The sequence below is a fragment of the Dendropsophus ebraccatus genome, chromosome 2 (genome assembly GCF_027789765.1).
Source record: "Dendropsophus ebraccatus isolate aDenEbr1 chromosome 2, aDenEbr1.pat, whole genome shotgun sequence".
NCBI classification, from domain to species: Eukaryota; Metazoa; Chordata; class Amphibia; order Anura; family Hylidae; genus Dendropsophus; species Dendropsophus ebraccatus.
This window is the reverse complement of record NC_091455.1, coordinates 128380166-128407391: the sequence shown is the minus strand read 5'-3', so window position 1 is coordinate 128407391 and position 27226 is coordinate 128380166. Positions and strand designations below refer to the sequence as shown.

At 43.8% G+C, this 27226-nt stretch overlaps 2 protein-coding genes across 3 annotated transcripts in view; both read left to right on the top strand.

Annotated features, from left to right (window-relative positions):
• Positions 1–11672, top strand: part of FASTKD3 (FAST kinase domains 3) — a 29922-nt gene extending 18250 nt beyond the window's left edge. Inside the window, exons 6-8 of the mRNA XM_069958293.1 lie at positions 4869–4938; positions 7284–7398; positions 11418–11672. Of these exons, the coding sequence (XP_069814394.1) occupies positions 4869–4938; positions 7284–7398; positions 11418–11516 (284 nt within the window). The 3' untranslated portion in view covers positions 11517–11672. The remainder of the gene's footprint in view (positions 1–4868; positions 4939–7283; positions 7399–11417) is intronic.
• A 407-nt stretch (positions 11673–12079) lies between these two features.
• CFAP90 (cilia and flagella associated protein 90) lies at positions 12080–25728 on the top strand. 2 transcript variants are annotated; one of them, XM_069958286.1, is made up of 3 exons: positions 12080–12251; positions 22906–23022; positions 25486–25728. In XM_069958286.1, the coding sequence occupies exons 1-3, from the start codon at positions 12096–12098 to the stop codon at positions 25663–25665; spliced, it is 453 nt and encodes a 150-aa protein (XP_069814387.1). In that variant the 5' UTR covers positions 12080–12095; the 3' UTR covers positions 25666–25728. The 2 variants fall into 2 exon arrangements, with proteins under 2 accessions (XP_069814387.1, XP_069814388.1); XM_069958287.1 differs by lacking the exon at positions 12080–12251 and adding an exon at positions 14578–14796.
• The last annotated feature ends 1498 nt before the right edge of the window (positions 25729–27226 follow it).

Below are 27226 nucleotides of genomic sequence, written 5' to 3'. Positions count from 1 at the left end.
TTTGTGGAGTGACCGTGACACTTTAAATTATTTGTTTTCCATAACCCTAATATAAAAATACTCATAGTATTTGTGCTTATAGTATTTCTTTCAAACAAATCTTTCTCAAAATGCTGTTCAGTTTCACAGTTTTTGAGGTGCTAAATGTTTCTTTAGGTCCAGACCTAAAATAGTTGGACATCGCAGCTAACGACTGATTAAACTGTTCATACATTACCTGTCCACGCTCCCTAATGCTTCATGGCATCGCATGCTGAGGCTTCTCTGAGCTGAGAGGCTGCTCAGCCAATCACTGGCTAGGATCACCACAGCCAGCAATTGGCTGAGCAACCTGTCAGCTTAGAGAAGCCTCAGTGCGTTGTGCTGTGAAGCAAGCAGAGGGCAGGTGAAGACGGGAAGCGTGGACAGGCAATGTATTACAGCAGAGAAAGCCCACCTAGGTGACACTGTGAACTGATAAAATTATCAAATGAAATTATTTTAAGCAGAAAGAAGACAGACAAGTGTTATATAGGTATCAGGGGCGTAACTAGAAATGGCTGGGCCCCATAGCAAACTTTTGATTGGGGCCCCCCCCCCGCCCCTCTCGATCGACCACTATGCCATCAACACACTCAGCTCTACACAGGTCCTGTACACCATATAAATTACAGTACAGTTACATCAGGTGACTTACAGGAGACGTCTTCTCTGATCGGAGTTCTTCCCTTTTCATTTTCTTTTCCATCTGTCCTGGGCCGTTATGAGAATTTCTCCGGGCCACGAATCCACAGAATCTGCCAGACAGACATATTAGGCTCCACACTCTGTCACCATCCTCATCTCTAACAACTGCACATCTGTATTGGCCCCTTTACACATTTAGTGGGTAGGCTGACTCTATGTGATCCCATTTTAGTATATGGCCCTCCTCTCTGTCGCCCCTCCTTATAAATAGCTTCCTTATGTTGCCCCCCCCCCTGCTGTCCCCCTTATAGATGCCCCCCCATGTTGTCTCCTTATAGATGGTCCCCTATGTTGCCCCCCCTATAGATGGCCCCCTCTTCCCCTATATTGTCCCCTTATAGATGGCCCCCTTTCCCCCTTTATTGTCCTCTTATAGATGTTGTCCCCCTCTCCCCCTATGTTCTCCCCTTATAGATGGCCTGCTCTCCCCCTATGGTGTCCCCCCCTTATAGATGGCCCCCTCCCCCCCCCTTCCTTATAGATGCCCCCCTCCCCCCCCCTTCCTTACAGATGTCCCCCTCCCCCCCCTTCCTTATAGATGGTCTCTCTCTCCCCCCTCCCTTATAGATGCCCCCCTCTCCCCCCCTTCCTTATAGATGCCCCCCTCTCCCCCCCCTTCCTTATAGATGCCCCCCTCTCCCCCCTTCCTTATAGATGCCCCCTCCTCTTCTCCCCCCCCCTTCATTATAGATTCCCCCTTCTCTTCTCCCCCCTTCCTTATAGATGCCCCCTCCTCTTCTCCCCCCCCTTCCTTATAGATGCCCCCTTCTCTTCTCCCCCCTTCCTTATAGATGCCCTCTCCTCTTCTCCCCCCTTCCTTATAGATGCCCCCTCCTCTTCTCCCCCCCTTCCTTATAGATGCCCCCTCCTCTTCTCCCCCCCCCCTTCCTTATAGATGCCCCCTTCTCTCCTCCCCCCTTCCTTATAGATGCCCATGCCCCCTTCTCTTCTCCCCTCCCCCCTTCCTTATAGATGCCCCCTCCTCTTCTCCCCCCCTTCCTTATAGATGCCCCCTTCTCTCCTCCCCCCTTCCTTATAGATGTCCCGCTCCCCCCCTTCCTTATAGATGGTCTCTCTCTCTCCCCCCTCCCTTATAGATGCCCCCCTCTCCCCCCCTTCCTTATAGATGCCCCCCCTTCCTTATAGATGCCCCCTTCTCTTCTCCCCCCTTCCTTATAGATTCCCCCTTCTCTTCTCCCCCCTTCCTTATAGATGCCCCCTCCTCTTCTCCCCCCCTTCCTTATAGATGCCCCCTTCTCTTCTCCCCCCTTCCTTATAGATGCCCCCTCCTCTTCTCCCCCCTTCCTTATAGATGCCCCCTTCCCCCCCCCTTATAGATGCCCCCTTCTCTTCTCCCCTCCCCCCTTCCTTATAGATGCCCCCTCCTCTTCTCCCCCCCCCTTCCTTATAGATGCCCCCTTCTCTTCTCCCCCCCTTCCTTATAGATGCCCCCTCCTCTTCTCCCCCCCCCTTCCTTATAGATTCCCCCTTCTCTTCTCCCCCCTTCCTTATAGATGCCCCCTCCTCTTCTCCCCCCCTTCCTTATAGATGCCCCCTCCTCTTCTCCCCCCCTTCCTTATAGATGCCCCCTTCTCTTCTCCCCCCCTTCCTTATAGATGCCCCCTTCTCTTCTCCCCCCTTCCTTATAGATGCCCCCTTCTCTTCTCCCCCCTTCCTTATAGATGCCCCCTCCTCTTCTCCCCCCCTTCCTTATAGATGCCCCCTTCTCTCCTCCCCCCTTCCTTATAGATGCCCATGCCCCCTTCTCTTCTCCCCTCCCCCCTTCCTTATAGATGCCCCCTTCTCTTCTCCCCCCCTTCCTTATAGATGCCCCCTCCTCTTCTCCCCCCCCTTCCTTATAGATTCCCCCTTCTCTTCTCCCCCCTTCCTAATAGATGCCCCCTCCTCTTCTCCCCCCCCCTTCCTTATAGATGCCCCCTTCTCTTCTCCCCCCTTCCTTATAGATGCCCCCTCCTCTTCTCCCCCCTTCCTTATAGATGCCCCCTCCTCTTCTCCCCCCCTTCCTTATAGATGCCCCCTCCTCTTCTCCCCCCCTTCCTTATAGATGCCCCCTTCTCTCCTCCCCCCTTCCTTATAGATGCCCATGCCCCCTTCTCTTCTCCCCTCCCCCCCTTCCTTATAGATGCCCCCTTCTCTCCTCCCCCCTTCCTTATAGATGCCCATGCCCCCTTCTCTTCTCCCCTCCCCCCTTCCTTATAGATGCCCCCTCCTCTTCTCCCCCCCTTCCTTATAGATGCCCCCTTCTCTCCTCCCCCCTTCCTTATAGATGCCCCCTTCTCTCCTCCCCCCTTCCTTATAGATGCCCCCTTCTCCTCCCCCCCCCCCCCCAAGAAAAGCAAGTTTAAAAAAAAAAAAAAAACTCACCTAACAACACGCTCCCCCGTCGAGCCTTTTTCCTGTCACCCCCTGTCTGATACGCGGCTGCCGTCTGATGCCGCGTCCTAGCCCCGGCAGCGCGCGTATCATAGAGTTCTGTGTGGGCCTGTAGCCGCGACTTCCGGCACACGTCTCTGTGCCGGAAGTCGGGGCCGCAGCACAAGCCCACACAGAACTCTATGATACGCGCGCTGCCGGGGCTAGGACGCGGCATCAGACGGCAGCCGCGTATCAGACAGGGGGTGACAGGAGCGCTGTGGACCGGTCCCGTGCTCCTCCTGGCCCAGTGACTCCTTTTCCCTATGGTTGGGGAAAGGAGTCTCCGGGTCGGGAGGAGCACGGGACCGGCCCCCGGCTACAGCACCCGGGAGGCACGCTCAGCCGCCGGGTGCTGCAGGATATGTCAGCTCCAGGGGCCCGCGTCACGGCGGTAGTTCCGCCAGTGATAGGTATATATCGAATGTGCAACATCTAAGTCTGTGGATGGTGCATAGAACTGACATAGAGTAAGGGGGGGGGGGGGGGTCACAATGTCACTTTAATGTGCAGCAAACAAATTAGCTGATGGTGCTTGGGGGGGGGGGGGGGGGGGTGACAATATGACTTTAGAGATGTGCCAGGTTTTCGAACAGACTTTACCACTGTGCTAAATCTGGCACATTTGTGGACTTGGAATTAAGCATTGTCTCCTCAGTTTTTTCCCATCAAAAAATGCGACTCTCTTCATATCTGCTTTCAGCAGCTGACAGCTGTGGTCAGTGATTGGCATTGACGCTAGCTGTTGGCAGCAGCATCTAGACTGTTACCCACTGCACATGGGGCATTTTTGTGGTCTGATCAGCATCCACGCAATGCAGTTGCAGGGTTGCCAAGTGGTTGCTATGTCAGCCGAAGGCCTTCTGAAATATACGCCCTATAAAATATAGTTTTTAGTACTTGCCAGAGTATAATACTGTATAAGAAATTGCATTTACAAATTTCCTTTAAATCACCTTTTCCCATTTTTCAAATAAAAAAAACAAACTCTAAAGGAATAAACATAATTAGTATTGCCTGCATGGTGAATGTTGTAAAATGGTGGTAGGGAGGTGTAATGTCACAACACGCCACAAAGACTACTAGGAAATGTATTATCAGAGCAACACAGAAAAGGAAGGCCCAGGCAAGAAATAGACTTGGCAGATGGGAGCCACAGCGCATCAGCTCCACATCCACATAGAAATGTAGCTGTTCACTCACATTAGTAAATATAACCTGGTACATAGATTTTAACACTTCACAGTATCCGAATACACTTATATGACCCCTACCGAAAATCTGTAAAAGTGTATAGATATGTTTTCATAACCCCATGTAGTTAACCTTTAGGGTACCTTCACACAGGATGACTCGCAGCAGAAATCTGAAACACCTCCTGCTGTCTGTATACATTACCTGTCTCCTTGCTGCACAGGGTCCCGGCTTCCTGCTCTCCGGGACCCCGTGCAGCAAGGAGACAGATAATGTATACAGACAGCGGGAGCCAATTAAGGGGTTAAGGGGGCGGCTGAATTACATACTGGCGGTGGTCTTTCATACTGCTGTGAGTATGTATGCACAGGGACCTGCCAGGACCTTACCTCGTGGCGGATCTCACTGCAAAACTCGCAGCGAGATTTCCGCTGCAAGTCGCTCTGTGTAAAGGTACCCTTAATGTCAAATGTAATAAAACCAGATAATAATCTTTTTTTTTTTTTTTAAATAAGATATAGAAATTGGCCTAGATGAAAATGGGTTTATTTTGCCACATTGTATTTTGAAGAAATCCTATAAAAGGTAAGCATGCTGTGAAATTACGCTATAGACTATATCCATGTTTTCAAGGACTCCCTATCTATTTTCGGGCTTATTCTTGGACGGCTGTCATTTTGAGGCAAAAAGACAGCCGTATTTTGACATTTACAGCTGTAATTATTAAATACAGCTGTATTTGTGCCTCAAAATGACAGTGATTATTATTATTATTATTATTATCATCCAAAAATACAGTTCTAAAAAGACGTTGTGTTGACATATCCTCAAAAGTGGCCCCATTATCTTTATTTATATAAAATCTGTAGGTTTATCTGCTAGGGAGAGTTTCACATAAGTGGGCCTATTCAGCTTATTGTCCCTGGCCTGTCTTGGTCAATGATTAACGCTGGGTTCACACTGTGTTTTTGCAATCCGTTTTTGCAATCAGTTTTTTGCAAAAAACGGATGCATTTGTGACTTCCATTGTAAAAAAAAACGAATCAAAACGGATCCGTTTTTTTAACGGACACAAAAGTAGTGTCAGCTACGTTTTTTGTGTCCGTTTTTTATAATTGAAGTCAATGGAAAAACAGATCAAAACGGATGCACACAAATGCATCCGTTTTTTGCAAAAAAACGGATTGCAAAAACGCAGTGTGAACCCACCCTTACAATCGTGCCCCCTTGCTGAGGCATTAGCCTGGTACGTCACCCAAACCAAAATCCTGTGCAGGCACAAAGTGCAAAAAGGCCAGCCTCTGTGACATTCTCCATGGCGGATAACAGATTTTACATAAAGAAACCGAGGCCATTTTGCAAAGTATTTATTATCAGCAACTCGATCCTGCAGAAAGTGGGGCTTGCCCATGGGGGGGGGGGAGGGGGGTGTAGACAGTATTACTTTCACAGTATGGTTTCCCCCAGCAACTAATCACAGGTCAGCTTTCTTTTTACCTGAGCTCATTATTATATGAAAACAGTGCTCTGATTGGTTGCTCCCCTTTTGGTTTTAGTCAGCTTGATAACTCTGTGCCATTGTACAGGCTCACTTTAAAAAAAAATAACATTTATGTGCAGTACTTAAAAGTTACTAAATATTTGCAAATCAGAAGATCCATGTTTGGTAAAGGCACAGATTTGTACTCCAGGGCACAGGATGATAATGTAGTGTCCCACTACGTGTTTTCCGTGCGACTGCTTCATTACAGCGCCGTGCGTATTCATACAGTTTCCCCTCCCCAGCATTATATCAGAGATGCTGTCTGCACGGGGGGGAAGGACTCCAATACAGACATTCCACATCTGTGTTCGGAGTGGAATACGGAACACGTGAATGGAGCCTTTCTCTTCTTACACTTTGGCAAAAGTGTCTCATTCTAATGTCACATGTTAGGACTGGAGGCTGCTATTCCTTACTCCAACCACTATATGTAACTCTCGCACAGCTGCAGCTAACACTAGGTTCAGCTACACACACACACTCAGTATTCTGCACTTCCTTGAGGTACCCAGTCTAGTTCCAGGCACAGAGGAGAGCAGACCTGTTTCAGAGAGCTAGCTGCCCAACCACTATGGATTGCTAGACTAGACCCTTAGGCAAGTTGGAGACAAGGAAATCTCACTCTATGCCTACGCCGTGGAAATTACTTTGGAACATAAGACAGTCGACCACCTAAGAGAAAAGGGACAGATTATTCAAGACTGTACCTGCAAGAGAGCACTGTGCCAGCAAGCCGCTCTCTACTGGCAGATGCTCAGCTTAGTAGGAAGAATTGTACAAGCCACCCCACCCAGAGCAGATACCTGAGACTCGTACTACCCCATTAGGACAGAAACCCAACACTGTGGGGAAGAAGGCGGTTAGGTGAGATAACTAGGATTCATCCATACGTGAGTATGAGGACTTCTTTAACGCTACAGAAACACTTTACCACATCCCGGCAGAGTGCTTAGGAGACTAGGCAAGGGGCCCTCATATCCAGTCCCTGACACTTACTTCTTACTTACTTTAATTCTATCAACTCACCTATCTACATGTTGGATCCGTATTATTGATTCTTGCCCCTGTTTTGCACGAAGTACCTGAGCACTGTTAAGTAAAGTCTAAAAGTTGTTTAAAGTGGGACTCTGTCATCTCTCCCGCTGCACCTGCACTTGCACCTAACCTTATTCTTAACCAAGGTCTGGTTGCCATGTGTCCGAGGTGGGTGTTACCACTCTTGGCCACGATGACAAGTAGCCTCCAAAACACCAAAACCCACCAGCAGGCCCAACATCAGTTCCAGGAACCCGGACCACGGCCATAAATCTCCACCTTTGCTTTTATATACATAAATCTCATGTTTTCATTTTGACATTTTAGTATTTTTCCCCTTTTCCCCAAACAGAATAGTTTTGTGCATTGATGATGAAAAAAGGTTTTGTTCTAACAGCCATAATCTTATTGGAAAAGAATGTATCAAGCAAAGACATTTAAAATTACTTGGATACAATGTTGTACAGGTGGGTCCAATTCTTTAGCTCAAGCACATGTTCTGCACTTTACAAAGCAAATGTTGCTCCAATATAACAGGGATTGTCTGGTCATTTTGTAAAATTTTTGTTTAGCGACCCACCAATTGCTAGAAAAACCTGAGAGAAGCAATGTGCAATGTATATAATATGTTGTGGTGGGCTCTTAAGAAAGCTGTACCTTAACAAAAGCTCTAACAGCTATGTTTTCTTATTTTTCGTTCTCAATGTGAATATATCTGTTTAATGTCCCACAAAAAAAGTATCTTAAGCTATCTATCTATCTATCTATCTATCTATCTATCTATCTATCACACTATATTGACAGAATTATTGAGGCATACCTCTTAATCATAAGAAAAGATAAATGGGCAAAAATTCCCACAGACACACACCAAAGTCTTGTAGAAAGTCTTCTCAAATTAAGAGATGATGTTATATCTGCAAAAAGGGGAACAACTCTATATTAGTGTCTACAGATTTAGATGTTCTAAAATGTCCTGTATCTGTATAGTACATGTTCATTACATTTATCCATATACCAATCTATATGTCGATCTATGTATGCATTTATTTGTCTTGCACATTAACCCGAAGTGGCAATTCCAGTTTAAATTTCCACTGGTGTGACATCATTGGGCTGTAAGTAGAAGCTTATAAGCTTACTCTACAATGTTCTATTGTTGGGTTCAATGTATAAATCATATGCAGTAGAGTTACAAGCAGCAAGAATCTATCATTTATAGGATTTACTGTGGATTTAGAGTTCTGTTTCAGAAAAAGGGAGCAGCTACTGCTTTAAAGAGATTAATCTAATCAGCTAAGAATTTTTGGCTTTTTAGATTAACAAATAAATGCTCAAAAGGGAACCTTCATTTTAAACTTACTGTACATATTGTGTTAGATGTATAGCTATTTTGGTTTCAGGTAAGATAACTTTTATTTTTGCAGATGTGTGTTAGGTCACAGCAAGAGCATTGTTACATTGTGGGAGAATTAAAGGGGTAGTGCGGCGCTAAGCAATTATTCACAAAATAACACACATTACAAAGTTATACAACTTTGTAATGTATGTTATGTATGTGAATGGCCCCCTCCCCCGTGTTTCCCCCCCACCCATGCTAGATCCGGAAGTGTGGTGCATTATACTCACCGCATCTCGTGTCGACCCCCGTCTGCCATCTTGGGACAATGACGTAGTCTGCGGGAGGCTGGCCAAACTGCTCCATCCGATCCTCATGCCGGCCCCCCCCTCTGCCGCATCATAACTGTGCTCAGCCACGATTGGCTGAGCACAGTTATGCTCAGTCAATCGCAGATGAGCTGCTGATGACGCGGCAGAGGGGGGCCAGCATGAGGGACAGATGGAGCAGTTCGGCTGGCCTCCCGAAGACTATGTCATTGTCCAAAGATGGCAGACGGAGGTCGACACGAGATGCGGTGAGTATAATGCACCACACTTCCGGGTCTAGAGTGGGTGAGGGGGAAACACAGGGAATGGGGGCCATTCACATACATAACATACATTAAAAAGTTGTATAACTTTGTAATGTGTGTTATTTTGTGAATAATTGTTTAGCGCCGCACTACCCCTTTAACTCTTTTCTTGAGACATACAGAAAACATCATGTACTATATTTCAGATCAAGATGTTGGATATGGAGAAGAATAAATGACATAACCATAAAAAGCAGCACACACATTATAGAGATAAAACCTTTCTCAGATAATTGCTGAATGTATTAAGGTCTAGGCCCCACCCCCTCTAGGTTGGCCCATACCAATTGGTGTCGAGGGGCGGGGCCTATGTACTGATGATGTCACACAGGGACGGGGCTAAGTGTCACTGTTGCCATGAAGCCCTGCCCACTTTCCAAAATTTGCAGTTGATAAAAGATCACTTTTTACTTGAACAAGCACCATGACGTATGATATAAAATAAGGTATGAAAACTTCTAAATTTACTCTTTACACCTGTGTAGAGAAGTCATAATGCAAAAAGGGGGTGACAGTGTCACTTTAAGGCCCTATTACATGAAGCTGTTACAGCCGATAATCGCTTTGTGTAATAGTAATGTTAAAAGGCAGCGATCAGCCGACATGCACAATGTCGGCTGATCGTTGTCTTTCAACATGTTGAAGGACCAATGATGCAGATAGCAACGATCTGCTGCCGTCACTCTGCCGCTATCTTCTATGGGCTGCCCAGACGATCTAATGATTGCCCTAGCACCGTCAGCAAGCGGGGAATGAAGAGCAAGCAAGCACTGATCTGACTCGCTGCTCCGCTGAATTGGCCCATGAATTGGCTTTAAAGCGGCATCCTTAACTGCAGCAGCCAAAAGCAATAGAACACTGATCTCATGGATCTATGACTTATATCTATACTGCATAGATCTCAATGGGAGATCATTGTGGTTATACTAGAAGTCCCCCAGTATTTTTTTTTTTTTTAATAATTGAAATACAAAACGATCAAAATGTTGCATATACACAAACAAGGTACCAATTAATTTTTTAGAAGCCATCAAATAAAATTGAAAAAAAGTTATACAAGTTACATATCGTTGTAATCGTACTGATGTGAGGAACATATAAGAAGTCAGCTTTACCCTAGGGCGAACGGCATAAAAACAAACCCCCCTAAATAAATAAATAAAATGTTTTTTTTTTCAATTTCACCACACATGTAATTTTTGCCTAAAATATGCCGTGAAACCAGAAAAAAAATTATATCTGCCATTGCAAAGTAAAATTAGTGGGTCTCTAGGTGGAAAAAATGCACGCGCTATGGCCTTATAAATACGAGGAGGAAAAAAGGAAAGCGCAAAAATTAAAACTGGCTGTGTCCCTAAGGATTAAAGGGGTTGGCCACTTCATAATGAAATAGTTCAGTGTAGAGTATTAGTAACTGTACTCATAGCTTTTACTGACAGCAGCTCCCTATGTACCTCATAAAGCTAAATTCAGACTCCCCTTCACCAGGCTGGGCTGCCCTGCTCTGTTTTGTTTCAGTCCATAAAATGGTTGACATGGAGAAGTATGTGACCAGGCCCTGTCCACTGTGTCCTCCATAGACATATACAGGCTCAGTGGTGGACACTTGGGGGCGGGGCATGGTCACATGCTCCTCCATGTCAGCCATCTTATCGACCAAAACACCACAGAGCAGGGCAGAGCAGCCTGGAGGAGGAGAGTCTGATATTAGCTCTATGAGGTACACAGGGAGCTGCTGTCAGTATATACAGTGAGTACACTTACTAATACTGTACACTGAGCAATTTTACTATAAAGTGGCCAACCTCTTTAAGGAGTTTATGAAGATTAGCTTTTAATACATGGCGATATTCTCATATCCACAGTTAAAGGGGTAGTGCGGCGGTAAAGAATTATTGACAGAATAACACACATTACAAAGTTATACAACTTTGTAATGTATGTTATGTCTGTGAATGGCCCCCTTACCCGTGTCCCACCACCCCCACCCGTGTACCCGGAAGTGTGGTGCGCTATACATACCTGTCACGTGCCGACTCGTCTCCGATCTTCAGTCTGCGATGTCTTCGGACGGCTTGGCCGAATCCCTCCGAGCGTCCTGAGTACCGGCCGCCCTTTTCACCGTCATCGGCTGCTCAGCCGCGATCGGCTGAGCATAACTGTGCTCAGCCAATCGCGGCTGAGCAGCCGATGACGCGGCCGCCGTCCGGCCCAGCCGTCCGAAGACTACATCGCAGGCTGAAGATCAGAGACGAGTCGGCACGTGACAGGTATGTATAGCGCACCACACTTCCGGGTACACGGGTGGGGGTGGTGGGACACGGGGAAGGGGGCCATTCACAGACATAACATACATTACAAAGTTGTATAACTTTGTAATGTGTGTTATTTTGTCAATAATTCTTTACCGCCGCACTACCCCTTTAAATATCCTTTTCCCAGCATATAACAAGTCTGTAGTTGTTGCCAGCATTGCAACATGTATGTATGTTTAATTATTTTATCTATTTTAGATACCGTTCTATGAAACTGATAACTTGCACAGTGATGAGGAAATTGTTGAATATCTTCACAAGAAAATGTTTCCACATTCATACAGAATGCAGTGGTAATGCATAGAAACAGCCATACAGTATATGGACATACTCATTTAGAAATTTGGTTTACAAATAAACTAAACAATGTAATGTACAAAAATGTTTACCAAATATTTAAATAAATTTTCTGTATTAAAATCAAACCATCAGTAAAATATATTGCACTTTAAACAGTCTGTTTCAAGTATCACTCTATCCTTACAATTTGATTATTTGAAGCATGAACAAATGCATACAAAAAATGCAAGTATAGTTTCTTGTAGAAAGTCGTAGAAACCAATGCTATTCTATGCACATTTCAATAGTTTAGTTAGGGGACACATGAATTTTGAGTGGTACTTGTTTGCTCTTGTTTTATCCGCCGACGACCCCCTCAACACCACTTTCTGTCACTCTGCAGTTATCCACAATTGGCCGTGAAAATCACAGCCATCTGGGAGAACTGCACTGGTGTTCTCACTCCATGCCCGGACTTACAATCTGGCAGACCAGTGGGCTGCCTAGATTGCCAGTCCATGGGGGGCCGCCTGGGCTGTAAAAGTAACAGTCAGAGCTGCAGACACCCTCCTTCCTTCTCAGGCCCCGTGGAGGAACATGCTGGTGGAGGAGATCTGCTGCGCAAGGTTTATTGTGGCTGCCAGTCCCAGGAGGAACAGTGGGGAGAGAAGGCAGTATACAGGGGGTTACCGGGCAGTCCAGGAGGAAGCCCACCCACACACTGCCCGGCAAGAGACAGGAGAGGAGGACTATGTAAGTGCCTCAGTGTACAGTATACAACATGTGGCTGGGTTCACACTGCGTATATTTCAGTCAGTATATTTCAGTCAGTATTGCAACCAAAACCAGGAGTGGATTAAAAACACAGAAAGGATCTGTTCACACAATGTTGAAATTGAGTGGATGGCCGCCATATAACGGTAAATAACTGCCATTATTTCAATATAACAGCCGTTGTTTTAAAATAACAACAAATATTTGCCATTAAATGGCGGCCATCCACTAAATTTCAACATTGTGTGAACAGATTCTTTCTGTGTTTTTAATCCACTCCTGGTTTTGGTTGCAATATGAGGACCACAATACTGACTGAAATATACTGACTGAAATATACATATACTGACTGAAATCTACGTAGTGTGAACCCAGCCTTAATGTGTGTATGTGTCTCTATGAGTATATATGTGCCAGACTGTATGTAAGTGCTTCAGTGTACAGCATGTGTTTGTCCCTATATGGCTATATATGTGCCTGACTATATAAGCCTGTGTACACTCACCGGCCACTTTATTAGGTACACCATGCTAGTAACGGGTGGTCTTCTGCTGCTGTAGCCCATCTGCCTCAAAGTTGGACGTACTGTGCGTTCAGAGATGCTCTTCTGCCTACCTTGGTTGTAACGGTTGGCTATTTGAGTCACTGTTGCCTTTCTATCAGCTCAAACCAGTCTGCCCATTCTCCTCTGACCTCTGGCATCAACAAGGCATTTCCGCCCACAGAACTGCCGCTCACTGGATGTTTTTTCTTTTTCGGACCATTCTCTGTAAACCTTAGAGATGGTTGTGCGTGAAAATCCCAGTAGACTAGCAGTTTCTGAGATACTCAGACCAGCCCTTCTGGCACCAACAACCATGCCACGTTCAAAAGAACTCAAATCACCTTTCTTCCCCATACTGATGCTCGTTTTGAACTGCAGGAGATTGTCTTGACCATGTCTACATGCCTAAATGCACTTTGCCGCCATGTGATTGGCTGATCAGAAATTAAGTGGTGACGTGCAGTTGGACAGGTGTACCTAATAAAGTGGCCGGTGAGTGTATATGTAATTGTATGTGTCTCTGTATGTATGTTCATGTCTGTATGTGTATATGGGACTGTATGTATGTATGTACCTTTTGTGTACAGCATGTGTGTATGGGTATATATATATGTGCCTGTCTCATATATAAAGACATATTCACATAGAGACATATAATATAGTCTCATACATAAAGACATTTTCACATAGAGACACACATATATATGTGTGTCTGTATATATGAGACTGTGTATATGGTTGACTTTTCAATATTGGCCTTTATATAGTGGGTTTAATGCTTTTAAGTGCCCATTCACACAGAGCAAAAAAGGCAGAAATGCAAGTGGAGCGTGCGCAGCAGATGTTGCTTGAAATTCTGCCTGTCCCATTGATTCAGTGGGATCACTTATGCGCCTCCACTCTCCTCTCAAAGAATTGACATGTCAATTCTTTGAACGGAAAGTGGAGGTGCAGAAGAAATCCCATTGAATCAATGGGACAGCCTTTAACTGTGCCTGATTGGGTGGGATTGGGAATTGGGATTGGGATTGGGAAGTTAAAATTTTGCACCAGGGCCCATCATTCTTTAGCTACGCCCCTGCTCTACCTGACTATTGTTAGATTCATATATAAAAAAATAAAACCCTACAATCAGTATGGTGGTAAGCCATTGTTTGTTTTTTATAACATCACTCAAAATAAATGCAAGGGCGCCTGCTTGTCAAGGACAAGATGTTTTAGAATAAAATGACATCAGATTTCCATGTGCTACAAAATTATACATACAGACACTAAAGTGTGTAAACAATTGTCACGTGAAACAGTTGTAGTGTACCTGTGAGGACGTGTCTGCTCCACACTCACCCCTCCCTGCATTAATGAAGCAACCTTGAATAAACTAGCCAGAAGATGCATATCATCGGTGAGTGCCCGCTTCTTTTTTCTCATTGTTTCACACAAGTGTAATAAAGTTTACTCCTGTATCTGCCTTTGGCACCAATACTGTAAAATATTTGTTAAATACATAGTATTTTTAGGATAGTATTGCCTTGACATATAAAGTAGTCAATATCTCACCAAGCAGTAACATAGTCAAAACTAAAATTTTCCATTGAATGAATCCATTGACATAGCCTAAATTTGTATATCAACCAAATGTACAACTGTTAAAACTTTATTTTCATACCAAATACACAAACTAAACAACAAACCATTGTGTGCTACTGGGTGTCTCTATGTGAGGTCAGAGGTTTGTTGTTCTATGAATCCTAGCAACCGGGAGACACTTCAGTAGTTGTAGCAGCAGAAGGAACAAAGCACTGGACACAGGAACATTTCACACTTCTATCTTTGATACAAGCCATGGAAAGCAAGGAGCTGAACCCTGAATGTACAGGAAAACAGCATCAACAGCATATCTCCTCTATGTCTGCTTTTTCCCATATACCAGTGGATAGAAAAATACCTAAACATCTGAGCTATTTTTGTCAGCAAAGTAAGGTAATGTCATTTTATAATGTTGATTTGTTAAGTTGTTCAAGTCTTACTATTTAGTGCATGAAAATATAACCCCTATCTAAGGCAATCCTTCCTTCTTCATATATACATGGCATTCCTTGCCTGGACAAACCGATTTATTACTGTGTTTTGTGTCTTTTACAGAAAATACATTTTATTTTGTTACTTTCAGGAAGTTTTAAAACAAAAAATATATGTCAGCCTATTGTAGATTGAAAGTAGGTGCCTTTTTGCAGGATGATTATAACTGCAAGGTTCAGTTTACACTAGTAAACTGACATATGGAATTAACTATCATGGACATTTTTGATGAATACCCTAAAATCATTTTCAAAAGTATAGCATTTTGTCCAGGTGCCACTTGAATTACTTGCATTTATTATCTTGACACATAAATGGGTTAGAATATACAGTACTTTAAAAAGTGCCTGAAAACTATCAGAAATGCAACCTAGCATTGTTTTTTTTTCCTGTGGTAAATAAGTATTTTTCATGGGGTAGCGGTAGAGAGATGGTCGCCATATTGATATGCACTGCTTGTGATAAATCTTCCTTTTTTTAATCATTAAAAATATTAACGACACTGATGTCTTTGTACAAAGTCAATATACATGACGTAATACATGGCTCAAAAAAATAAAGGGAACACTCAAATAACACATGCTAGATCTGAATGAATGAAATATTCCCATTGAATACTTTGTTCTGTACAAAGTTGAATGTGCTGACAACAAAATTACACAAAAATCATCAATAGAAATCAAATTTATTAACCAATATAGGTCTGGATTTGGAGTCACACACAAAAAACACATCACAGACTGATCCATCTTCGATGTAATGTCCTTAAAATAAATCAAATTGAGGCTCAGTATTGTGTGTGGCCTCCACCTGCCTGTATGACCTCCCTACAATGCCTGGGCATGCTCCTGATGAGGTTGTTGGTGGTCTCCTGAGGGATCTCCTCCCAGACCTGGATTAAAGCTTCTGACAACTCCTGGACAGTCTGTGGTGCAACGTGACATTGGTGGATGGAGCGAGACATGATGCCCCAGATGTGCTCAATGGGATTCAGGTCTGGGCCAACCGAACCAGCATATGGTCTCAAAAGGGGTCTGAGGGTCTCATTTCGGTACCTAATGGCAGTCAGGCTACCTCTGGCGAGCACATGGAGGGCTGTGCGGCCCTCCAAAGAAATGCCACCCCACACAATTACTGACCCACTGCCAAACCGGTCACGCTGAAAGATGTTGCAGGCAGCAGATTGCTCTCCACAGAATCTCTAGACTCTATCACGTCCGTCACAGGTTCTCAGTGTGAACTTGCTTTCATCTGTGAAGAGCTCAGGGCACCAGTGGCGAATTTGCCAATCCCGGTGTTTTTCGGCAATAGCCAAGTGCCCTGCACGGTGACTGTTAGCACAACCTCCATCTGTGGACGTTGGGCCCTCATACCATCCTTATGGAATTGATTTCTAACCGCTAGTGCAGACACATGGGGGAAGATTTATCAAACATGGTGTAAAGTGAAACTGGCTCCTAGCAACCAATCAGATTCCACCTTTCATTTTCCAAAGAGTCTCTGAGGAATGAAAGGTGGAATCTGATTGGTTGCTAGGGGGAACTGAGCCAGTTTCACTTTACACCATGTTTGATAAATCTCCCCCATGCACTTTTGTGGCCTGCTGGAGGTCATTGTTGTAGTTGCTCTCTTACGGCCTCCTCCACCTCTCCTGGTATACTGTCTCCTGGTAGCTCCTTCTGATGCTACCACAAGTGTGAAGCCACCACCAACATTCAAAAGTGACGAAAAGATCAGCTGAAAGCATAGGTACTGAGAAGTGGTCTGTGGTCCCCACTTGCAGAATCACTCCTTTATTGAGTGTGTCTTGCTAATCGCCAATAATTTTCACCTGTTGTCTGTTACATATGCACAACAACATGTGAAATTGATTGTCAATCAGTGTTGCTTCTTAAGTGGACAGTTAAATTTTACAGAAGTTTGATTTACTTGGAGTTATATTGTGTTTAGAGATGAGCGAACCGGATTCGGGTTAGAATCCGTCCGAACCCGAACGTTCGGTATTTGATTAGCTGGGGCTGCTGAACTTTGATAAAGCTTTGAGGTTGTATGGAAAACATGGATACAGCCAATGACTATATCCATGTTTTCCACATAGCCTTATGGCTTTATCCAACTTCAGCAGCCACCGCTAATCAAATACCGAAAGTTCGGGTTCAGATCGACTCGAGGTTCGCTCATCTCTAATTGTGTTGTTTAAGTGTTCCTTTTATTTTTTGATCAGTGTATAGAGGATAAACAGTAAATTGTTTAATCAACATGTTAAAATAGAAAACTAAACTATAGTACACAACTCCTTCCCACCCACCCATGTATGCAAACAGTTTAATGGCATGATCCTTGAGCCAGAAGCCCATGCATATACAACCCCTGGTAAAAATTATGGAATCACCAGTCTTGGATGAGCACTCATTTAGACATTTCATGCTGTAAAACAAACTCAGATCAAAAACATGATACAATATTAAGGTCATTCCAAAGTGCAACTTGTTGGCTTTCAGGAACACTCAAAGAAATGAAGAGAAAACATTGTGGAAGTTAGTGAATGACACTTATATTGACCAAGCACAGGGAAATAAATATGGAATCACTCAATTCTGAGGAAAAAAAGTGTGGAATCACTCAAATTGGAGGTAGAAAAAAAGGACACACCCAGTCTATTTCCCTTCCCTAAATGGACACCTGCCCCAGATTAGATGTGCCCGTTAGTCTGCAGTTAAAAACACCTGCAGTCATGACACCTTGGAGGGCTACTGGACGAAGTGGAGTGGCGAGAACCATGGCTCCAACAAAAGAAATGTCTCGTGGGCTGTTCACAGTCAGCTGTATCCAAGATATGGACTGGTTGTTAAAGCCAAGCGTACTGGTAGACCAAGAAAGACATCAAAGCGTCAAGACAAACAACTTAAGGCCATTTGTCTTGAAAACCGAAAAAGTACAACTAAACAGATGAAGCACAAATGGGAGGAAGCTGGAGTCAATGTATGTGACCGAACCGTAAGAAATCGCCTAAAGGAGACGGGATTTCTATACAGGAAAGCTAAACGAAAACCAGCATTGACACCTAAACATAAAAAAAAAGACTCCAATGGGCTAAGGAGAGGCAATCATGGACTGTGGATGACTGGATGAAAGTTGTGATGAGTCAAGAATCTGCATTGGACAAGGTGATGATGCTGGAACTTTTGTTTGGTGCCGTTCCAGTGAGATTTATGAAGAGGCCTGCCTGAAGAAAACAACCAAATTTCCACAGTCCTTGATGATCTGGGGCTGCATGTCAGGCAAAGGCACTGGGGAGATGACTGTGGTTAATTCTTCCATCAATGCACAAGTTTACATTGACATTTTGGACAGTTTTCTCATCCCTTCAATTGAACAGATGTTTGGAGATAATGAAATAATTTCCAAGATGATAATGCATCGTGCCATAGGGCAAAAACAGTGAAGGCATTCCTTGAAGAAAGACACATTCAGTCGATGTCATGGCCTGCAAATAGTCCAGATCTCAACCCAATTGAAAACCTGTGGTGGAGATTGAAAAAAATGGTCCACAAGAAGGCTCCAACCTGCAAAGCTGATCTGGCAACTGCTATCAAAGAGAGTTGGCACCAAATTGATGCAGAATACTGTTTGTCACTCATCAAGTCCATGCCTCAAAGACTGAAAGCTGTTATAAAAGCCAAAGGTGGTGAAACTAAATACTAGTGATGTATTTTGAATGGTCTTTTGTTTATGTGTTTTTCATGATTCCACACTTTTTTCCTCAGAATTGAGTGATTCCATATTTATTTCCCTGTGCTTGGTCAATAAAAGTATCATTCACTAACTTCCACAATGTTTTCTCTTCATTTCTTTGAGTGTTCCTGAAAGCCAACAAGTTGCACTTTGGAATGACCTTAATATTGTATCATGTTTTTGATCTGAGTTTGTTTTACAGCATGAAATGTCTGAATGAGTGCTCATCCAAGACTGGTGATTCCATACTTTTTACCAGGGGTTGTATATGCTGTGCTTTACTGCACTCCATGCAATGTTAATTCAGCTGTCACATACAGACAGCCTAATGCTACGTTGACAAGGAACGATTATCGGGCGAATTCGAACGATAATCGTACGTGTAAAGGCGGCGAACGATCGATAAATCGTTCATTTTGATCTTTTAACATGTTAAATCATCGTTCGCAAAAAATTCGCAGATCATTCCGTGTAAACAGACGTTCACTGATTTTACCTGTGTGAGATAGGCTTAAGCGATCGCAAAATGATCGCAAAACGAATTTTCTGTACGATATATCGTTCCATCTAAACGCTGATCGTTATTAAAAAAAAAAAAACGTTACTTCGAAATCGTTAATCGTACGATCGGGCCAATTATCGCTCTGCGTAAATTTAGCATAAGGGTCCATTTACACAAAGATTATCTGACAGATTATCTGCCAAAGATTTGAAGCCAAAGCCAGGAATGGATTTGATAGGAGGAGAAATCTCAGGCTTTCCTTTATGACCTGTTTTCTGTTTATAGTCCATTCCTGGCTTTGGCTTCAAATCTTTGGCAGATAATCTGTCAGATAATCTTTCTGTGTAAATGGACCCTGATGCTACGTTTACACGAAACGATTATCGGGCGAATTTTCATGATAACGATCAAATTCGAACGATAATCGTACGTGTAAGCGTGGCGTACGATCCAAAAATCGTTCATTTTGATCTTTTAACATGTTCATAAATTGTCATTCGTCGATCGCAAAAAATTCGCCGATCGTTCCGTGTAAACAGTCGTTGCGCGATAGTCCGGCCACGCGGCCCGCAGCCCCGCCCGCCGCTCGGCCCCCCGCTCGCAGCCTGTCCCCTGCAGCCCCCTGTGCCGTCTTGATTGCCACCCCCGCCTCCGCTGCTCCGATCGCCCCCCTGCCGCCGCTCCGATCGCCCCCCCCCGGCGCTGCTCCGATTGCAGCCGCCGCGACCATACGTTACCTGCTCCGCGTCGCAGGTCTTCGACATCCCCAGCTCCGCTCTTCAGTGCACTGATTGGCTGAAGAGGGGAGCCGGGAATTTCAAATGGCTCCTCTTCAGCCAATCAGTGCTGCCTTGCATTGATTGGCTGAAGAAGGGAGCCGGGAATTTCAACCAGCTCCTCTTCGGCCAATCAGTGCTGAAGAGGAGCACTGATTGGCTGAAGAGGAGCAGTTTGAAATTCCCGGTTCCCCTCTTCAGCCAATCAGTGCACTGAAGAGCAGGTAACGTGGAGCAGGTAACATATGCTCGTGGCCGGGGCGGGCGATCGGAGCGTCGGCGGGTGGCGGGGGGGGGGGGGGGCGATCGGAGCGGCGGGGGGTGGCGATCGGAGCTGCGGGGGTAGGCGATCGGGGCGGCGCAGGGGGCTGCGGTTGACCGTGGGGCCGGGCTGCGGATGAGCAGGGGGCCGGGCTGCGGGTGTGCGATCGCAAAACGATTTTTCCGTACGATATAAAAAAAAAACATTTCTTCGAAATCGTTAATCGTGCGATCGGGCCAATTATCGCTCCATGTAAACTTAGCATTATTCTGTACTATTGCAGTGTACAGGAACAGGTGTACCACTGCTGGATAACTATTTATTGTCAGTCGGCACTGAAGTATTTTTGGTAAATGTTTCTATGCTCCCCTGTATTCTATTTTCAGACCTGTAGTATTCACTTTTGGCAACAAGATGCCACTAGTGGGTATTTCTATGTTGTAAAACCAGCACAATGAAGCTCTATGAGGGTTAATATGGTGTTATTTTATGTGATGTGATAATGTGATTTTAACCTGGACTTTGTGGTTCATCTGCACTAGCTCACACTACAGGGACTGCACTTACACCCTTTAACCCTTACTGGACCGGGCTAATTTTCATTTGTGCGTTTTCATTTTTTCCTCCTTGTGCTTAAAAGGTCATAGCAGTTGCATTTTTACACCTACGGACCCACATGAGCCCTTATTTTTTTGCGTCACTAATTGTACTTTGCAATGACAGGCTGAATTTATGCGCGTTGAAATTGAAAAACAAAAAAAATTTTTTTCTTTGAGGGGGGATTCGTTTTTACGCCGTGTGTCCTATGGAAAAACTGACATGATTTTTTTGTGCTTACGCCGTTTACCGTGCGAGATCAGGAATGTGATAAATTATTAGTTCAGGCGATTACGCATGCGGCGATACCAAACATGTTTATTTTTTTATTTATAACCTGGGAAAAGGGGGGCGATTCTGACTTTTATTAGGGGAGGGGGCTTTTTCTTAATAACAACACTTTTTTTTTTATACACATACTAGAAGCCCCCCTGGAGGACTTCTAGTATATGCACACTGATCTCTCATAGAAATCTATGCTGTATAGGATATACAGCATAGATTGATCAGATCAGTGTTCTATTGCTTTTGGTTGCTGCAGCCAAAAGCAATAGAACACTAGAACAATAAAACACTAGCTGTGATCTCCCCACGAGACCACCAGGGTGCAGCTGCAGTAAGTCTTCAGATGCAGCTGTCAGATGCAGCTGTTTCCTGAGTTAATTTGTAAAAGTTTGAATCTGGAGCTAAGAGCAGCATAGAAAAATGGGAAAGGTGTCAAACTATTGGGAGGGGATCAGTAAGTGCACCTATATGCTGTTTGTTATTTTTTTTTATGGGATTACTGGAGTTCCCATTTAACTGGTAGTAATGTAAGATGTTCATCCAAAAATCTTTCCAGTTATTACTATTGTTTGGAAGGAACTTTTTCCTCTCAAGGATAACTTGGTCTATTCTCATTCAACTTTTTGCCTTCATGTGGATCCACAATTTTTTTTATATATAAAAGATAAGATCTGTCAACCTCCTGTAACTATTATAATGTTAACTGTGCAGATAAAAACTAGAGATGATTGAAAAGTGCTGAAGTTCAGGTTCGTACGAACCCGAACCATCAGCATTTGACTCCCGCTGACTTCCTGTTCTGTGGCTGTATCTCTGTTTTCAGGGTGGTACTCGGGCTTTCTCCACCTTCCCCACGGAACGGGAAGGCCCCGGAAGTAAAATGCCGATGGTTGGGGTTCGTACAAACCTGAACTTCGTCCCTGTTCGAGCATCTCTAATAAACACAGCTTAAGGCAAATCTGTCAACACCTCATCCACTATCGAAATAATGGTTCTGCTGGATAGATATCAATAAGAACTCCATACTATTGCTGCTGTGTCTTTATTCTTATTTTTAAAAAATGCCTTTTTTTCAGGCTGTAAATAGTATCAAGTAGGTGGGGGACATTGTTTCCTGGGCCCTAACACTGCTATGCCTCACTATTCTGTATGCCGACTGCTTTGCATGATCAGCAATGCTTATATAGCACAGTGACATATAGCAGGGCAAGTGCCCACAAAACAATAGGCCCCACCTCCTTGTACTATTAAGTAAAAGAAAATAATAGACACAGGCAACAAAAATAATGTTTTAATGTTTTTATTGATCTGTCCAGCGGTGCACTGCCAGCTCAGTAGTCGGTTATGAGGATGACAGATATGTTCCAAAAAATAATTGCATCGTAAATCATTAAACTAGTCACCTATAAATAATGTGAACAGTTTGGGTGAGATATTTTTGACAAAATAGGCCTAGTTTAATAGTTATCTTTACAGTGACTTGCCAGAGGGAGTCTAGTCGTTTTGAAATCTAGGTCAAACATGTTGTTTGCCCACAGTGCCGGTAAAAGAGTTACATATTTCATGCAGTAAAAGAACAGTTCTAAATTATGTATCTAATGTACACAAAATTGGTAATTCCACTGCTGACCTATATACATAGATAGCGTCTTTGTTTTTGTTCCATATTTCAGGAACAAAAAAGTTTATTAAGATAGATTAGCTTGTTATCTCTTATGTTTTAATGTTCAGAACTGTCAGGTAAAGAATAGTAATTTTTAATATGTCAATTCAAGCATGAATGCTTATTGCACTTTGTGACATATCTTAAACATACTGTCATGAATAATGGAACATCTTTTTCCTATTAAAAGGAAGAACATATTTCTGCATACGACTCCATATTCAAGAGGTCACAAAGTTATAATGAAAAACTTCACAGAGATGACAGAAAGTATGCAAAGCACAACAGTCTGGATCTGTATACTGAGGTAATAATTAGCATTGTAAGAGGGGAAAAAAGCTATTTAGGACAGCAGATTTTTAGCCAAGGGGAATTAAGTAGTGTAGATGAAAGCTTGAAAGCTCAGAATAAAGATTTTTACAAAGAGTATGTTTCTATTGGAGACTAATAATGTGGAGGGAATTTATTATTATGACTGAGCCATTACAATTAAATGCCCTAATTACACAAATGTAATGGTTACAATAAAAAAGATTTTCGTTTTTCTGCTGATTAAAGCAGACTATGACTGACGCCATCCCATCCCCCCTAGATATTAATAATACCGTCACAATACATAATACATCACAACCATAATACAGAACAGTGTGTCTTAATGTGTTCCCTGACTCCTGGTTAGGGGTTCTCTAGGGAGAGAGAGATCACTTTTCCAGTAGTGATGAGGTAGCTCCTCAAAAAGTAAAATGCTGGGTTGTCTTCTACAGGACTAAAGCATTGGGCATGTTACAGGGGTATTCCAGTGTGGGCCAATCATTTATTTAATAATGGGTCTTTGGTGAAATGGAAAAAATAAGCTATCCTTACCTACTCCTGGCCCTCAGCTGCTCCCCTCTGTCCACTTTAGGTCTCCGGCCACTCAGCTCATCTGCCTGCTTCCAAGATGAGCACCAGTAATTGGTTAAGAGGACAGGTCTTGTTCCATGCTCTTATCTTAGGGTGCCTTTACACATAGAGATTTATCTGACAGATTTTTAAAGCCAAAGCCAGGAACAGACTATAAACAGACTATAGGTCATACAGGAAAGACTAATGGTGCGTTTACACAGGCAGATTTATCTGACAGATTTTGGAAGCCAAAGCCAGGAATGGATATGAAAAGAGGAGAAATCTCAATCTTTCCTTTATTACCCGTTCCCTGTTTATAGTATGTTTCTGGCTTTGGCTTCAAAAATCTGTCAGATAAATCTCTGTGTGTAAAAGCATCCTTAGAAGCAGGCAAAAGAGATGAACAGTGGCGCATTGGAAGTGGACGAGTGGGAGTTGCAGCAGGACCAGTGGAGGATAGGATGTGGGTCTAAGAATAAGTCTTGCTGATTCTTTTTCATTTTACCAAAGCCCTAATATTATATACATTTTTGTAGCACGCTAGAATACTCCTTTAAAGTCTAGCATACTCATTTTCTTCTGGCCCCAGGCATCTGCTACCAAGGCTTAGGAAGTCCTCATACATTTCTCTAATGTGTATGGTCACCAGCATGTCTATATGTAGCTGGGGTTTAGTGTCTCAAAACTACCTCTATTATGCCAGCTTAGTCCAGCTATCTTATTGTATTTAAAGCGACTCTGTTCCCACAATCTGTCCCCCCCTAAACAACTTGTATCTTCGGATAGTGGCTTTTAATCCATGATCTGTCCTGGGGTCCATTTGGGAGGTGATGCAGTTATTGTCCTAAAAACAACTTTTAAACTTGCAGCCCTGTGTCAAACTGGCGTGGCCTAGTGTATCTGTGCATTAGACTGGCACAACCTCTCTGTCCCCCCTCCCCACCTTCTTCATCATTAGAAATGGTCCAGCCAGGTATTCTCCTATTCCTCACTTGTCTGAACATTACACAGATGTCTTAACGATCCAGCCCATGTGCCGTGGTCACACAGGTGATGAATAGTAGAAAATCTGCCTGGAGCATTCCTAATGATGAAGAGGGCGGAGAGGAGAGACAAAGAGGGTGTGCCAGCCTAATGCACAGACAATCTAGGCCACGCCAGTTTGACACGGCTGCAAGTTTAAGGGTATATTCACACGAACGGGCTCGCAGCGAGATTCTCGCTGCGAGCCCGGCAGGTCCTGGCAGTTCCCATACACTACATACTTGCTGCGGTCTAAACGACCGCAGCGAGTATGTAATTCTGCCGCCCTTAACCCCTTCTGCTCCCGGCCGGCTCCCCCGCTGTAAGCATACTTTACCTGTCCTTGCTGCACGGGTCCGGCGTCCTGCTCTCCCGTCCGGCCAATCAGTGGCTGCGGCCGGGCAACATACTAATTGGCCGGACGGGAGAGCAGGACGCCGGGACCCCGTGCAGCAAGGACAGGTAAAGTATGCTTACAGCGGGGGAGCCGGGCGGGAGCAGAAGGGGTTAAGGGCGGCAGAATTACATACTCGCTGCGGTCGTTTAGACCGCAGCAAGTATGTAGTGTATGGGAACTGCCAGGACCTGCCGGGCTCGCAGCGAGAATCTCGCTGCGAGCCCGTTCGTGTGAATATACCCTTAAAGTCTGCTTTTCCCATCTCTGCCACAGGTATTCCCACTCCACCCTTTTAAATGCTTTTGTAGCATCTAAAGACAGGATTGAGCAGGAACCCAGCTCTTTCAGCTGGACATTTACATACATTCTGTGAATTATATTATAATGATTCCACTCTGATCCACTTATGACAAATTGTCTCTCAAAATAAAAAGTTTAATTTAATTTCATTTACTATTTATATAGGAAGCTGCTCGTCCTGTGCCAGTTCTAAGTTCTTCAGAATATGGAAGACACATTCAGCACAATGTGGACAATGTCAACAGAGAACATGTTAGAATAGGGTTGGTACGCTTGGACTTTTACCGCAAGAATGGTATTAGTAAATCCCTAGAGGAAGGCTATGGCAGGGTGGTTCCATCATGAGAATGCTTAAATGTACCTGGCTCAAAACTGTGAAATAAACATTAAAAATGTTTTGAAAATGAATATCTGCTTATTGTTCTGAAGCCTAAAAAGTCCTTCCAGGTTGCATTTGGCTGCAGTTCATCACCATGTTCTTATGTAGTTGCACAGATGACCAATTGATATGCTGTGTGACTCCAAGATAACCTCACATTTGACTGTCCTACATACCTCACATGTCTTCTTGACATTGCAGACATGTTTCTCAGAAATAATTGAAATTGTTTCTTTTTTTTTTTTACAGTTGTTGAATGGAATTGTTACTGTAATTGTTATGTAGTGATGAGCGAATACTGTTTGATCGAATAGATATTTGATCGAATAGTAAGGTATTCGATCTATCGAATATTATCGAATAGTTTGCCGCATATTCGATTAATATTCGATAAGCGTTCAAATCCCCCAGCTTCCGTTTTTTACCTCCAAGTGGTCGAATAGATGTTTTTCAATAATCGAATACTTGTTCCCATAGACTTTAATGGGATCGAATATTCGGGAAATATTCGTATGAATATCGAATATTCGAATATTTCACTATACGCTCATTACTATTGTTATGCAGAAGTTCTTTACAATAAATAAATAATAATAATAAAATATATATTGCCCTTTACTACATAGAACCAGATCCATAAAGAAGGCCAAACATCAAGACATGTCAGCAGGGCCGCCAACAGCATCTGCCGAAACTAGGCGAGTGTGGGGTACCTCTGGCTGCCAGATGCTGCACCTGCCTCTTTAGGGCTGTAAGGGCTCACAGTTAAAAGATGCAGCGCTCTGATTGGCAGAGTGAGGAACCATTGGCCCCCTGCACTTGCAAGCACTCTTGTGGCCAGAGGCAGTCTTATGCCTCCAGCCACAAGAGGCTACTCTCTCTCCCATCTTCCCAGTGCATGAGTGACGTAACCATTGTGCTTGCAGAGCTTGGAGGAAGAGGAGACTGCTTGGGAGCCTGGTTGTTTTGAGTGTTTTTTTTTTTCTCTCTTCATTTTACAGTGTGTGTGTGTGTGTGTGTGTGTGTGTGTGTGTGTGTGTGTGTGTGTGGGGGGTTTGATGCCTACTGGCGAATTACCTAAATTGGCGGTATTCTTTCCCTGGGGGGTTAGGGGGGCAACTACCAGGGGGACCACATACGGGTGAATGCCTACATTGGTAGGTAATCCCCCTAGTATGTAGTATTACCCATGTAGATAATTAGGCATCCCACTGTAGATAATCCCTCTTGTGCAGCACCGTGCACAACTTTATTTTTTCTAAATTATGTCTGAGCCTTCTGCTTTATGCTGAAGACACAGAAGACTGTGTGTGATCTGGTCTCTATGTCTCCCCCTCCTCACTCTCAAAGGGGATTCAACATGTTTTTTACCTGAGTGGAATACCCCTTTAATGAAACTAAAAAAAAAAATAACTTTTACAGGTACATTTTAAATATGACATTTTTATATGACATTGCACTTCTATTGCCACTGTAGTCAGGGCCAGCCTTAGGGTAGTTGGCACCCTGTGCGAAACTATTTTTCGC